Source organism: Neoarius graeffei, chromosome 9 (genome assembly GCF_027579695.1).
Source record: "Neoarius graeffei isolate fNeoGra1 chromosome 9, fNeoGra1.pri, whole genome shotgun sequence".
Taxonomy (NCBI): Eukaryota; Metazoa; Chordata; class Actinopteri; order Siluriformes; family Ariidae; genus Neoarius; species Neoarius graeffei.
Genome location: NC_083577.1, coordinates 39,033,597 through 39,047,783, shown reverse-complemented (window position 1 = coordinate 39,047,783; position 14,187 = coordinate 39,033,597). Strand labels below are relative to the sequence as shown.

The 14,187-nt window shown below is 45.2% G+C and overlaps 1 protein-coding gene across 4 annotated transcripts in view; it reads left to right on the top strand.

Moving 5' to 3' along the window:
- Positions 1 to 2,020: 2,020 nt before the first annotated feature.
- The window catches only part of LOC132891658 (MORC family CW-type zinc finger protein 3-like), a 105,102-nt gene continuing 92,935 nt past the window's right edge, over positions 2,021 to 14,187 (top strand). For all 4 annotated transcript variants that reach the window (XM_060929453.1, XM_060929452.1, XM_060929451.1 and 1 more), the window contains exon 1: positions 2,021 to 2,083. In XM_060929453.1, the coding sequence (XP_060785436.1) occupies positions 2,045 to 2,083 (39 nt within the window). In that variant the 5' untranslated portion in view covers positions 2,021 to 2,044. The remainder of the gene's footprint in view (positions 2,084 to 14,187) is intronic.

Sequence of the window (14,187 nt, the reverse complement as noted above, 5' to 3'; positions counted from 1 at the left end):
AAAAAATTGTGATCTCTGTGACTTTCACTGTGGCATGGGTGTTGGTGCCAGATGGACTGGTTTGAGTATTTCAGAAACTGCTGATCGCCTGGTGTTTTCACACACACAACAGTCTGTAGACTGCTCACTTCAGGTCCTTCCACAACATATCGATTGGATTAAGGTCAGGACTTTGACTTGGCCATTCCAGAACATTAACTTTATTCTTCTTTAACCATTCTTTGGTAGAACGACTTGTGTGCTTAGGGTCGCTGTCTTGCTGCATGATCCACCTTATCTTGAGAATCAATTCATGGACAGATGTCCTGACATTTTCCTTTAGAATTCACTGGTATAATTCAGAATTCATTGTTCTATCAATGATGGCAAGTCGTCCTGGTCCAGATGCAGCAAAACGGGCCCAAATAATACCAGGGGCACAGATACGTTTTTTGAACTGGGGGGGACAAAGCTGCCAGCAAACTAACCCCAACCCCACCCCCAACATGTGTTGTGCGAGGAATATACTCTGATGCTCTCAGGGCAGCGACATTACTCAGCTAAGACAAAAAAAACATCACTCCTTCATCCCTGCAACCGTTAGCTTAGGCCTACTAATAAATAAAGAGTCTCTACTCCGTATGATTTTACTTTCACTATGACATTACTTTGAACAGACTATCAAAAAATTGCAAGGTGATATGATAAAGTAAGGCACAGTTTACTTACAGTCGTTGTTTTTTGAAAAAAACGATGCAATCGTTTTCTGCCTTTTCAGTTTGGCACCCTTCATCATGCCGTGTTGGGGTCCTGAACTAGGAGCTGTCCCTGATATGCCTGTCAAACTTGTTGTGGGTAACCATAGCAACCAAGCTCGAGCTCGCAGCCTGTGCAGTCTGCGCAGCTCAACCAACCGAATATCAGTCTTTGTTTTGTTTTATGTGAGTTGTTGCAACTATGTATGTACTGCTGTGCACCTCAATAAACCGAATAGTAATTAGTCTTTTGATTTTTCTGTGAGGTTTGCCTTATGCAAAGAAAGACAGCATAGACGTTTTTTCCTCCCTATAAGTGGGGGGGACCGAACGAGGTGAATTTAAATCTGGGTGGGACGAATCCCACCCGTCCCACCCTCTATCTGTGCCCGTGATCTTGACTAATACATCATTCTATCATGTTATTTCCCAGCACTGTTTGTTATTTCAACTAATAGTCATACTTCATTTCACAGTGAAAAATTATTTTATTTAAAAAAATATGAAGTGATTGATGGAGCACTCCCTATCCACACAGTAAAATCATGACCTTTTAGCTAAATTTGTCACAAGTTGCCCATTTCAGAGCAAAAAACTCCAATCGATGGGCTGGACAGTTTTTCTGTGACCAAATCAAGCACTTATTAGCTAATGCTATCAGCCTAACTACTGTATCACCCTCCTGTACTTGAAACAAAACAGCCCCAAGACCATCCAAGGAAGTATCGCTTGACAAGAAGCATTGACCAAAGTCTGGGTGAGCCAAGACAGATGAATTAATGAAGGGTTTTTTTGAGCTCAGCAAAAGCATGATCATGATCAGCAGTCCAATCAGTTCACCCAATCCATTACAATCCACTACAGCACATACACCACACAAGGGGTGGAGTTTCTCCACAGTCAACATAAAAGTTGATATATCTTTCCTGTATTTTGTAATAGTGCCCAATCCAATGTTCAAAATGTTGATTAAATATGAAATCAATGTGTTAAATTAAGATAACAGTTAGGGTTGGATATGAACTGTGCAATAGCTGTGTACAGGGAAAGTTGGGAACTACTTCCAGAAATGAAATATACTGTCATCATAGATCTGACTGAAGGCTGCCATCTACTGTGCAGAAACCTACACAAACTGGTACGGAACACTGTATGCATCAAAAACCAAATCACTGAACGTAGAATTACTATCCACTCTCCATGGTGAGTCACAAGGGGTGGAGTTTCTCCACAGTCAGCATAAAAGTTGATGCATCTTTCCTGAGTTTCAAAACAGTAGTAGAGTCTCCTGTTCCTTCAGAAGCATAAAGATGGCAGCACTAACAAAAAGAGGAATTCCTTTATGCTCAGTAAGTACTTACAGGCTATAACTCAACTAAAAGAAGAATAATTATTTGTATAGTGTAGCAATAAATGTTAAATTCATGTTAATAAATAAATGTTAATTCATACAAAATTATAGTCACAAATGTAGTTCTTTATGTCAATGGATTTTTAATTCACTGCATTGCATATTTAATTTGAGATGTGTGAACTTCAACACTATGGCATCAAGATAAATAATTGACTTAATTAATAATAAATAAGTTAATATTTATCAAGTAAAATTATTTGAGGGTGGCACGGTGGTGTAGTGGTTAGCGCTGTCACCTCACAGCAAGAAGGTCTGGGTTCGAGCCCCGTGGCCGGCGAGGGCCTTTCTGTGTGGAGTTTGCATGTTCTCCCCGTGGGTTTCCTCCGGGTGCTCCGGTTTCCCCCACAGTCCAAAGACATGCAGGTTAGGTTAACTGGTGACTCTAAATTGGCCGTGAGTGTGAATGGTTGTCTGTGTCTATGTGTCAGCCCTGTGATGACCTGGTGACTTGTCCAGGGTGTACCCCGCCTTTCACCTGTAGTCAGCTGGGATAAGCTCTAGCTTGCCTGTGACCCTGTAGAACAGGATAAAGTGGCTAGAGATTTTTTGAATTGAACAACTGAAGCATACCTTTCAGTTTCCTTTTCTCAGAATTTTACTTCCTTGTGTTTGGTATGATAATTTTTATTTCTTCATTACTGTACTCAGGCGGTGTGATTGTTCAGGTAGGAACAAGTCTATACTGTGTGCTTGATTAGCTGAAATGAGACGGCTGTGAATCATCAGTACTCCGGTGAACTTGTGTGTTGTTGGGATCTGTAGTCTGTGTTGTCTGGTTTGTAAGCTGTTTGGATTCATGGGAAATTGTGTCCTGAACAGATTTCAGTGCAGATGTAACAACAATCGGCAATAGTTGCGTGGTGAGCTTTTCAAGTCTAGAAGCAGTAGGCATACAAAGCATATCTTCTATCTCAAAGTGTTCCAGTTCATTTAAAGCTTTAAAAACCAACAAACAAATCCATCTACTCAATCTTACTATTAATTGGAGATAATGAATGGAAGGCAAAACTGGGGTAATGCGATTCTTCTTCTTTGCACGTGAATGCAATTCAGATACAGAATTTTGAACTAGTAGATGTGCAACAGATGGCTGGCTGGTCTCACCATATGTTTTCTTGCTCATGTGAGGAACGATATGGTGATTGTTCTGAGCTGAAGCTGCTTTTAACAACTTTTCAAATTTTGTCTCTTTAAATTTAACTGTTAAAAATGACCCTAGGGTTTACTCCCAAGTGGCACAACACAAAAGTGTTTGCCCTGTTATTCAGAAAATGTGAGTTTGAATCCTGATGATGCTATTGTCATCTATGGCTGGAAAAGCCTCTCCCCTATCTAGCATAGTGACACTAGCTATTCATGGGCATCTGTGAGCTCATGTTTGCAGAAGAGGGCAGACAGCACTTTCTTGTCACAATTTTTCAAAGTAATGTTTAAAGAATCTTCAGGCTCCAAGAACTTGAACAGCCAAGTTTTTGAGATCTTAAACGGCACTTGCAGCCTGTCTTCCTTCCACCGATGATCAGCCCTCCTACAAAAAGGGAGTCAATTAGACTGGTAGGAACAAAGAATCAACATGCTTTTGCCACAATTTTGTGAGTCTTTTTTAAATTATAATTTATTTATTTATTTTTTAAGCAATTATATTGGTGCTCCCCAGTATTATCGGTGAGTGCAGCTTCATACTGAAGAGAATATGTTGATACATCAACCTGATTTTTGATGGCTTTTGTGACCACATGACATCCATACGTACATATGTGCATCCAAACGATGTATGTATAACACCAAAGGGGACCCAGTCATAAATGCAAGGCAATGTATTTCAAACACTTGACCACGAGACAATGAAATTTGTATCTTTATTTACACAAGATTAGATTATTTCTAACTTGCTTTTGAAAAAAATAATATGGGGTTATTTACTAACACATTTTCCCCTCCTTCTGTATCATGGCTGAAGTGCCCTTGAGCAAGACACCTAACCCCCAACTGCTACCTGGGTGCTGTAGCATAGCTGTCCACTGCTCTGTGTATGTGTGTGTGCTCATTGCTCACTTGTGTGTGCATGAGTGTGTTCACTGCTTCAGATGCAGGGGCGTCACTAGGAATTAAGCTTTACTGGGGCACTGTCGTCCCCCCCCGACACACACACAAAATGCCCCCCTCCGCACAATGCACCTTAACGTTCCTGATATAGACCCTTTTCAGTCACGTGACCTTCGTAAATGCGACCACCATTTTGGACATGTAGCGGACTTCGGCTCGAATTGGTTTGAATGCGAGGAAGGTGACAAACGGAGAACATACAAGAAAAAGGAGCGAGATGCAGAAAACACCTTCGCTATCCAGCGACGTAGGGCATTTACAGGGCGAGCAGAGGGAGAAATAACAACAGTAACGACACATTAGCAACGCCGTACAGAAATAACGGTTTATGGCACAGACCCTTTCGGTTCTCGCTCATCTAGCTGCTACAATGACTGCTTAGACTGCAACAATAATACCTAACGCACATTTAAGTATCCGTCGTAAAGACGTGAAACTCGTCGAGTGACGAGTGTGTTCAATGATAAGCTAACACAATCTAAAAGTAGACATACCATCACACTGCCCTGGCGCTGTGTACAGTTTACCTTCTATGGTTTGTGCACTCACTATTTGCCATTACTTTCTCCAACCGTTGTTAGAGATTACAGGGAACGGCCTGGATTTAAGAGACAAATACATGTTCCTCTTATTTTGAACACTTAGCCCATGTTTACATTAGACCGTATCAGCGGATCATCAGATTAACGTTTTTAAAAGCGATTAGTGTGCACACAGCAACACCAATACACGATTCGTCTGCACACAGCAACACCAATACACGGATACGCTCGGCTCCGCAGGCATCCTGCGCTCCAAATCACTCCGCCCTGAACAGCGAGTGCCCTCTGGAGGGTGCGCACTCCGGCCCTGCGCAGCTCACACAGCGCGCGAGTGAAGTGCACGAGCCACGATTCGGGACTGAGCCGCTGTGTGTGTGATCCCAGCGCACATCACTTACCACTCGCAAGTGGAAGGATGGCAAGCCTAAAGACAATCTTTTTTTTTTTTTTGTTACATAGTCAAGAGAGGTGTCGGATCACTGGATCCAGTGTAAATAGCTGCCGGAGCCAACGCCCGAGGTTCCGGAGCGCGCTCTGGCTTGCTCTCCCTCAAATTAAGCGCTGTTTGTAGAACACTGCCTCTGATCTGTCCTACAGTCTACCAACAGCAAAGGAACACAACGCTAACTAATGTCATTAGCTAATAGCTACTACAGAAGAACAAAGAGGTTACAATGGGTTATTTTAGCCTATTTGGTTACACACTCGCCGCCACAGAATGTTAACAGCAATGTAATGCCTTTTCTGGCTAATTTTATTCGTCTTACCTCCAACAAAGTGGTCACTACACAAGCACTGGTATGCCAAGGGCTGCCAATCTGTTAATGGCCGCTATCCATCTTCTCCGTCGGGATCTGATAAAATGATAACCCTTGCCTTGTTTGTTGATGGTTACTACATCCAGGTGCACAACAATATAGTGGCATGATGGAAGTCTTGCTGAAAATAAACACTTTCTTTGCTGCCGTTCCTCAATGCTGGCTGTGGTAAACTACTGGTAGTACATGTCCAAAATGGCGGCCGCGTTTGTCGTGACGTCACGTGAAAAGGGTCCATACATTTACTGGTAAAGTTAAAAAGGGAGAGTCTGTTCAAGAATGCAGTAAGATGTTTATTTAAACATACTCTATTGTCTTTCATATGCAGTAAACCTGCCAAACATTTCATGGAACAGCTGAATAACCTAACTAATTTTGTTATGTATTTGATTCAAGTTTTCTATTATGCATTTGTATTACATTCCACAAGAGTAAAGAAGCAATTTAGGGGAAAAAGTTAACCAAGGAACATTTCAACTTGTCACTTCATTTCATTTTCATTTTTTATATTGTCTGTTTGAGTGTTTAGTCTGTGTGTAGTTCTTATCTAGTGTTTACACTGTTTATATTGTCTGAGTGTTTAGTCTATGTCTAGTTCCTATCTAGAGTGTTTATACTGTTTATATTGGTTTTTTTTTTCAATTATTCTATTTTTATTTATTGCATTGCCTGTTTGCACCGTGGGTCAGAGAGGACTGATATTTCATCTGTGCTGTATGTCGAGCATGTATAGCACATTTGACAATAAAGTTGACTTGACTTGACTTGACTAAACAGTATAGTGTAGACTAATGCTTGTTTTTTTCAATCTTTTTTCAATCATTATGCAGCTGGTTAGTTATGACTGACTAGCACATAGCCTACAACCTTAATCTTACTTCTCTCACCCTCCTCCTCATCTGTCACTGTTTCCCTGCCCCTGTGTCTGTTTCGTGAGAAGAATTGTCTGATATCCATCTGGAAAAGTAATTTAATATCATTTAATTCAATGTAGTTTAATGGGTTTGTTAGAATATGGTTTGCTTAGTTTTGTTGCAAAAACTTTGCGCCACAGTAACTCATCCAGAGCCCGTTCTCTGACTCATCCAAAGAGTAGACTCATCTCTCCAGTAGGCTAAATGGACTCATGGCACGCCGCACGCACGCTATGTTTACAGTGAGAATCTCCCAGACCAATCAGAAAATTAGTTAGAAAGAAGAGGTGATAGAAGTTTGAAACACACTCTGTCCTACAACTTACAGTAGATAAATGATCTGCCAAAGAAACTAGTTTGTTACGAAAATCTTTCAACATTTTCTTACTGGGGCACAGCTGATTTTTACTGGGGCACGTGCCCCAGTAAAAAGGCCTAGTGACGCCCCTGTTCAGATGGTTGAAATGCAGAGGAGGAATTTTGTTGTGCTTGAGTACATATGACAAATAAAGGCCTCTTCTTCTTCTCCTTTACGGAAAATATTCACAACAGTTTAATATAAAACTAGTTCAAGCAGTTTTATTAATCTACTAGCTTGTTGGACAATTGACAGTCATAACTAGACACCTGTTTGACATCAACCTTAAAATATCAAGATTGCAGCTCTCACCCTTGGAGTTCGTACATTGCATTCAGTTAAGGAGTATGTTTTCTAGTAGCCCCCCCCCCCCCCCCCCCCCCCCAAAAAAAAAGGTTTTTATCCTACTGTTTTATTTATAACAGGCAACATATATTTGCAGTGTATGCTTTTGTACCTGAACAATTCCTTACTTTGCACTCTCATGGAAACATAATTATTGTATAGTTCAATAGCAATTATGAGCATCTTTCCTTAGTTTTAGATAATCTAAAATCTGATAATATTTGATTGTAACCATATAGTAAAGATGAAAATGTAAAGTGAAAGTGGTGGTTCACTGTTGTCCACCAGGCACCTAGCAGAGTCACACTATAATAAATGGTGTGGTGTTGTTTCTGGCGCATGGCATGCAGGTGTCAAAGAAAGGAATAAATATGTATTCATAAATGCCATGCATATCTCATTATTGGTCTCACTGTCACAAGACAATGCAGCAATTTATTGATGCGAAATACACAACCCTACGCAATTCAGTGGTTCATATGCTATAATATTATTCTATTCAGGTTGATTTTGTGCCCTTGAAAATATTTTCCTCAAACACTCATCGGGAGTTCCACTTTTAGGCAGTGCCTTTATATATATATATATATATATATATATATATATATATATATATATATATATACAACCCCGATTCCAAAAAAGTTGGGACCAAGTACAAATTGTAAATAAAAACAGAATGCAATAATTTACAAATCTCAAGCTGATATTGTATTCACAATAGAACATAGACAACATATCAAATGTTGAAAGTGAGACATTTTGAAATTTCATGCCAAATATTGGCTCATTTGAAATTTCATGACAGCAACACATCTCAAAAAAGTTGGGACAGGGGCAATAAGAGGCTGGAAAAGTTAAAGGTACCAAAAAGGAACAGCTGGAGGACCAAATTGCAACTCATTAGGTCAATTGGCAATAGGTCATTAACAAGACTGGGTATAAAAAGAGCATCTTGGAGTGGCAGCGGCTCTCAGAAGTAAAGACGGGAAGAGGATCACCAATCCCCCTAATTCTGCGCCGACAAATAGTGGAGCAATATCAGAAAGGAGTTCAACAGTGTAAAATTGCAAAGAGTTTGAACATATCATCATCTACAGTGCATATCATCATCAAAAGATTCAGAGAATCTGGAAGAATCTCTGTGCGTAAGGGTCAAGGCCGGAAAACCATACTGGGTGCCCGTGATCTTCAGGCCCTTAGACGGCACTGCGTCACATACAGGCATGCTTCTGTATTGGAAATCACAAAATGGGCTCAGGAATATTTCCAGAGAACATTATCTGTGAACACAATTCACCGTGCCGTCCACCGTTGCCAGCTAAAACTCTATAGTTCAAAGAAGAAGCCATATCTAAACATGATCCAGAAGCGCAGACGTCTTCTCTGGGCCAAGGCTCATTTAAAATGGACTGTGGCAAAGTGTAAACTGTTCTGTGGTCAGACGAATCAAAATTTGAAGTTCTTTATGGAAATCAGGGACGAGGGAAGAGGAGAAGGACGACCCGAGTTGTTATCAGCGCTCAGTTCAGAAGCCTGCATCTCTGATGGTATGGAGTTGCATTAGTGCGTGTGGCATGGGCAGCTTACACATCTGGAAAGACACCATCAATGCTGAAAGGTATATCCAGGTTCTAGAGCAACATATGCTCCCATCCAGACGACGTTTCTTTCAGGGAAGACCTTGCATTTTCCAGCATGACAATGCCAAACCACATACTGCATCAATTACAGCATCATGGCTGTGTAGAAGAAGGGTCCAGGTACTGAACTGGCCAGCCTGCAGTCCAGATCTTTCACCCATAGAAAACATTTGGCGCATCATAAAACGGAAGATACGACAAAAAAGACCTAAGACAGTTGAGCAACTAGAATCCTACATTAGAAAAGAATGGGTTAACCTTCCTATCCCTAAACTTGAGCAACTTGTCTCCTCAGTCCCCAGACGTTTACAGACTGTTGTAAAGAGAAAAGGGGATGTCTCACAGTGGTAAACATGGCCTTGTCCCAACTTTTTTGAGATGTGTTGTTGTCATGAAATTTAAAATCACCTAATTTTTCTCTTTAAATGATACATTTTCTCAGTTTAAACATTTGATATGTCATCTATGTTCTATTCTGAATAAAATATGGAATTTTGAAACTTCCACATCATTGCATTCCATTTTTATTTACAATTTGTACTTTGTCCCAACTTTTTTGGAATCGGGGTTGTGTGTATATATATATATATATATATATATATATATATATAATGTATGTGTGTGTGTATGTATGTCTTCGGACTGGGACTGTTTTGGCCTCTAGAGGCCGCTGTTATTTCCATCTTGTCATGTTTGTTTTGGCCTCTAGAGGCCGCCACTGTGTTTTTGTGTTTGTCTTCATTGCCTGTTTCCTGCCCCACCCTGTTCCTTAATTAGTGTGTGTATAAATACCCCTCTGTTTGTTCCCTTGTCATGGAGTCTTTTTCCTATGCTATGCTGTTAGTGCTAGTTCCCTCTGTCCCATGTACCTTGCCTGTGTCTTTGTATTCTTGGTTTTTGCTTCTTTCTTTTGGACTTTGTGGATTTTGTTTTGACCTTTTGATCTTCTGAGCGTTTGAGTTTTTGCCTCTTCTTTTCTTAGTTGGATTTTGGACTTTGACCCTTTGGATATTTTTGTTTTTTGTACATCTGAGCTTTTGGATTATCCTTTTGTTTTTTCCTTTGGACTGTATATAGTGTAAATAAATTGTTTTTGATACTCTACTTTTGCCTCAGGGAGTCATCCCCCTGGTGGCCTAGTGGGGGTTTGCTGGATTATCACGCCAGTGACCCGGGTTCGAATCCCAGCAAAACCCCAACAGAAAGACTCTGTCATGACCAACTCAGCTGCTTCAACTGTCTACCTGGCCAACCTTCAGGGAATTATGGTAGCTTTGACACGCTTCGGAGCGACCATGGACACTCATGGACGAACGCTCACAAGCCAACGTGAGGCCCTTGCTCGCCACGAGGTACTGCTTCAGCAAATTTGTAAAACGCTGACACCTCTGCCTGCATATCCAGCTCCTGTTCCTCCCACCACACAGTCTCCTTCACCTCGCGAACCCAGCCTTCCTGCACCACAGAGGTATGACGGCAAGCACGGTGAGTGCCGGGAGTTCCTTACCCAGTGCCAACTCACCTTTGAGCTCCAGCCTACCACCTACACTATGGATCCCCACAAGATCGCCTTTGTGATAACCTTGTTAGCTTGGGCAACAGCTATCTGGCAGAGACGGGGACCCGAGTGCTCTGATTTTGAACTGTTTACTGAAGAGATGCTTCGGGTCTTCGACCAGGCAGACATCAGTACCGACGCAGCCAGAAAGCTCATGTCCATCCGGCAAGGAGGAAGCGTCGCAGACTACGCCATATTGTTCCGGACGCTCGCAGCAGTCAGCGGATGGAATGAGGCTGCCCTGGTTTCAGCCTTTCACCATGGTTTGTCTGACCCCATCAAAGACGGCCTGGCCTCTATTGGATGCCCAAGTGACCTCGAAACTCTGATCTCACATGCTATTCATCTGGACAACAGGATTAGAGAACGCCGCCAAGTCCTGAGTCTCCCTGGCCTCACTGCCTCTACATGGAGCCCATCTACCTCCTCCAGTGACTGTCCAGAGCCCATGCAAGTTGGCCGTACTCGTCTCTCCATAGCCGAGAGGGAGCGCAGAAGGAGGGACAAGTGCTGCATCTACTGTGGCAAGTCTGGTCACTTCCGAGCATCATGTCCCGAGCTCTTGGGAAAAGGACTGGCCTGTCCAGCCGAGGGAGGGTTGTGATGGGGCCTACCCTCTCTCCCGGACTCCCTGGCCAAGGAATCTACATCCCGGTCTCCATCTCCTGGGGTGAGTCCGTCCACTCTTGTCAAGCCTTGTTAGACTCAGGGGCAGCTGGAAACTTTATGGATATCCACTTCGCCCAAAGCATCAATGTCCCGACTGCACCTCTTGAAGTCCCACTGTCTGTGTCTGCCCTCGATGGCCAAGCATTAGGTGATGGAAGAGTCACCCAAGTTACTTCTCCAGTCTTCCTCCAGTCTCAAGGTCACAAGGAAGACATATCCCTGCACCTGATTCCTTCACCTGAGTTCCCAGTTATTCTAGGTCTTCCTTGGCTTACCCGCCACAACCCTCATATAGACTGGGTCACTAGCCAGGTTGTGGAATGGGGCCCTGCGTGCCATGCCTCTTGTCTGCTCTCTAGCTCTCCTGTGTCTCCTGCCGAGCCCCCTGATCTCACCGAGCTATCTCAAGTTCCCACAGAGTACTGGGATCTCAAGGAGGTATTCTGCAAGAGCAGGGCCGCCGTTCTTCCTCTGCACCGGGCCTACGACTGTGCCATCGACTTGCTCCCTGGGACTACCCCTCCTCGTGGCAGACTGTTTTCCCTCTCTCAGCCAGAACGCAAGGCCATGGAGGAATACCTCAAAGACGCCCTGGTCTCTGGGTTCATTCGACCCTCCACCTCACCTGCTGGTGCCGGCTTCTTCTTTGTCGGCAAGAAGGATGGGGGGCTCCGACCATGTATTGACTACAGGGGCCTGAACAAGATCACTGTGTGCAACCGATATCCCCTTCCACTGATGTCCACAGCATTCGACCTGCTCCAAGGCGCCACCGTCTTCACCAAGCTGGACCTACGGAATGCATACCACCTCATCCATATCCGACAGGGAGACGAGTGGAAGACTGCCTTTAACACCCCGTCTGGGCACTACGAATACCAGGTGATGCCCTTCGGACTCACCAATGCACCAGCTGTTTTTCAGGCCCTAATCAACGACGTCTTGAGGGACATGATTAACCTGTACGTTTTTGTCTACCTCGACGACATCCTTATCTTTTCCAAGACCATGCAGGAGCACCGCCACCATGTCCGCCAGGTTCTCCAGAGGCTGCTACAGAACAATCTGTTCGCCAAGGCCCAGAAATGCGAATTTCATGTTCCCGAGGTCTCCTTTCTGGGTTTTATTGTATGGACAGGCCAACTCCAAATGGACCCAGCCAAGACCCTGGCCATCCGGGACTGGCCCACTCCCAAGTCCGTCAAAGAGGTTCAGCGGTTCTTAGGATTTGCTAACTTCTACCGCAAGTTTATCAGGAACTTTAGTTCTGTAGCAGCACCCATGTCGGACCTCACCAAAGGGACAGGTGGATCTTATGTCTGGTCTCCTCAGGCGGAAAAGGCGTTCAAAGACCTCAAGCACCACTTCTGCACGGCACCCATTCTGGTCCTCCCGGACAACTCCCAACCATTCATCGTGGAGGTGGATGCCTCGGACAGTGGGGTCGGCACGGTGCTCTCTCAACGTTCGGAAGGAAAGCTGCACCCCTGCGCTTACTTCTCCCACCGCCTGAGTCCTGCGGAGTCCCGGTATGATGTGGGGGATCGAGAACTGCTAGCGGTCAAACTGGCCCTTGAGGAGTGGAGGCACTGGCTGGAGGGAGTGCAACATCCATTCCTGGTTTGGACGGACCACAAGAACCTGGAGTACCTCCAGCAAGCCAAGAGACTGAACCCACGACAGGCTAGGTGGGCCCTGTTTTTCAGTTGGTTTGACTTCACCCTCTCGTACCGCCCCGGCTCCAAGAACATCAAACCTGATGCACTGTCCAGGCTGTTCTCTGCCACTAACAGGGAGAGTGAAGTCGGGCCTATTATCCCTGTGTCCCGGATTGTGGCCCCTGTCCGCTGGGGTATTGAGGAGGCCGTCCGACGAGCCCAATGCCAGGACCCCGGTCGTGGGACGGGACCACCGGGCCTCTTGTGCATTCCACCTCAAGCCCGGGCCAAGGTTCTCCAGTGGGGTCACTCTTCCCCTCTCACCGCCCACCCGGGAGCTCGGAGGACCCTGGACTTCCTGAAAAGACGCTTCTGGTGGCCTAACATGGAGAAGGAAGTAAGGTCATTTGTCCTGTCCTGTGAGGTCTGCACCAGAACCAAGAACCCGCGACAGCGTCCCCAGGGTCTCCTGCATCCTCTGACCATTCCCCGGCGTCCCTGGTCCCACGTGGCAGTCGACTTCATCACGGGTCTCCCTGAGTCACAAGGTAACACTGTCATATTGGTCATAGTTGACAGATTCTCCAAGGCCTGCCGCTTTTTACCACTGTGCAAGCTCCCTTCTGCTCTTGAAACTGCTAAACTATTATTCACTCATGTCTTCTGAGTCTTTGGTCTCCCGCAGGACATCGTTTCAGGCCGAGGGCCCCAGTTCTCCTCCCGAGTGTGGCACGGGTTCTGCAAGGTCATCGGAGCCACTGCCAGCCTCTCCTCTGGGTTTCACCCACAGTCCAATGGCCAGACGGAGAGGCTCAACCAGGACCTGGAAACCACCCTGCGAGGCCTGGCTATGGATAACCTGACATCGTGGAGCACCTGGCTGCCATGGGCAGAGTATGCCCACAACACCCTGCAGTCATCGGCCACCAAGCTGTCGCCATTCCAGTGCCAATTCGGGTTCCAGCCACCTCTGTTCCCGGACCAGGAGGAGGACGCGGGGGTGCCCTCGGTCAACCAATATGTGAGACGGTGTCGCAAGACCTGGAGCAAGGTCAGGAAGACCCTCATCCAGACCTCCAGAACCAACCAGACTCAGGCCAACCGCCATAGAAGACCTGCCCATGCTTTCCGCCCTGGGCAGCGGGTTTGGCTGTCCACTAAGGACCTTCCACTGCAGGTGGAGAACCGCAAGCTTGCTCCTCGCTACATTGGCCCCTTCAAGGTGGTGCGCAGGGTGAACCCTGTCGCCTACCGGCTCCAGTTGCCCCGGACTCTGAGGATCAACCCCACATTCCATGTTTCCCTGTTGCGGCCCGTACTGATGTCCACGTATGCCCCTGCCCCTAGGAACCCCCCCACCCCCCCACATCTTCCAGGGTCAGACTGTGTTCACCGTGCATCGCCTGCTTGACTCCCGCCAGGTCCGCG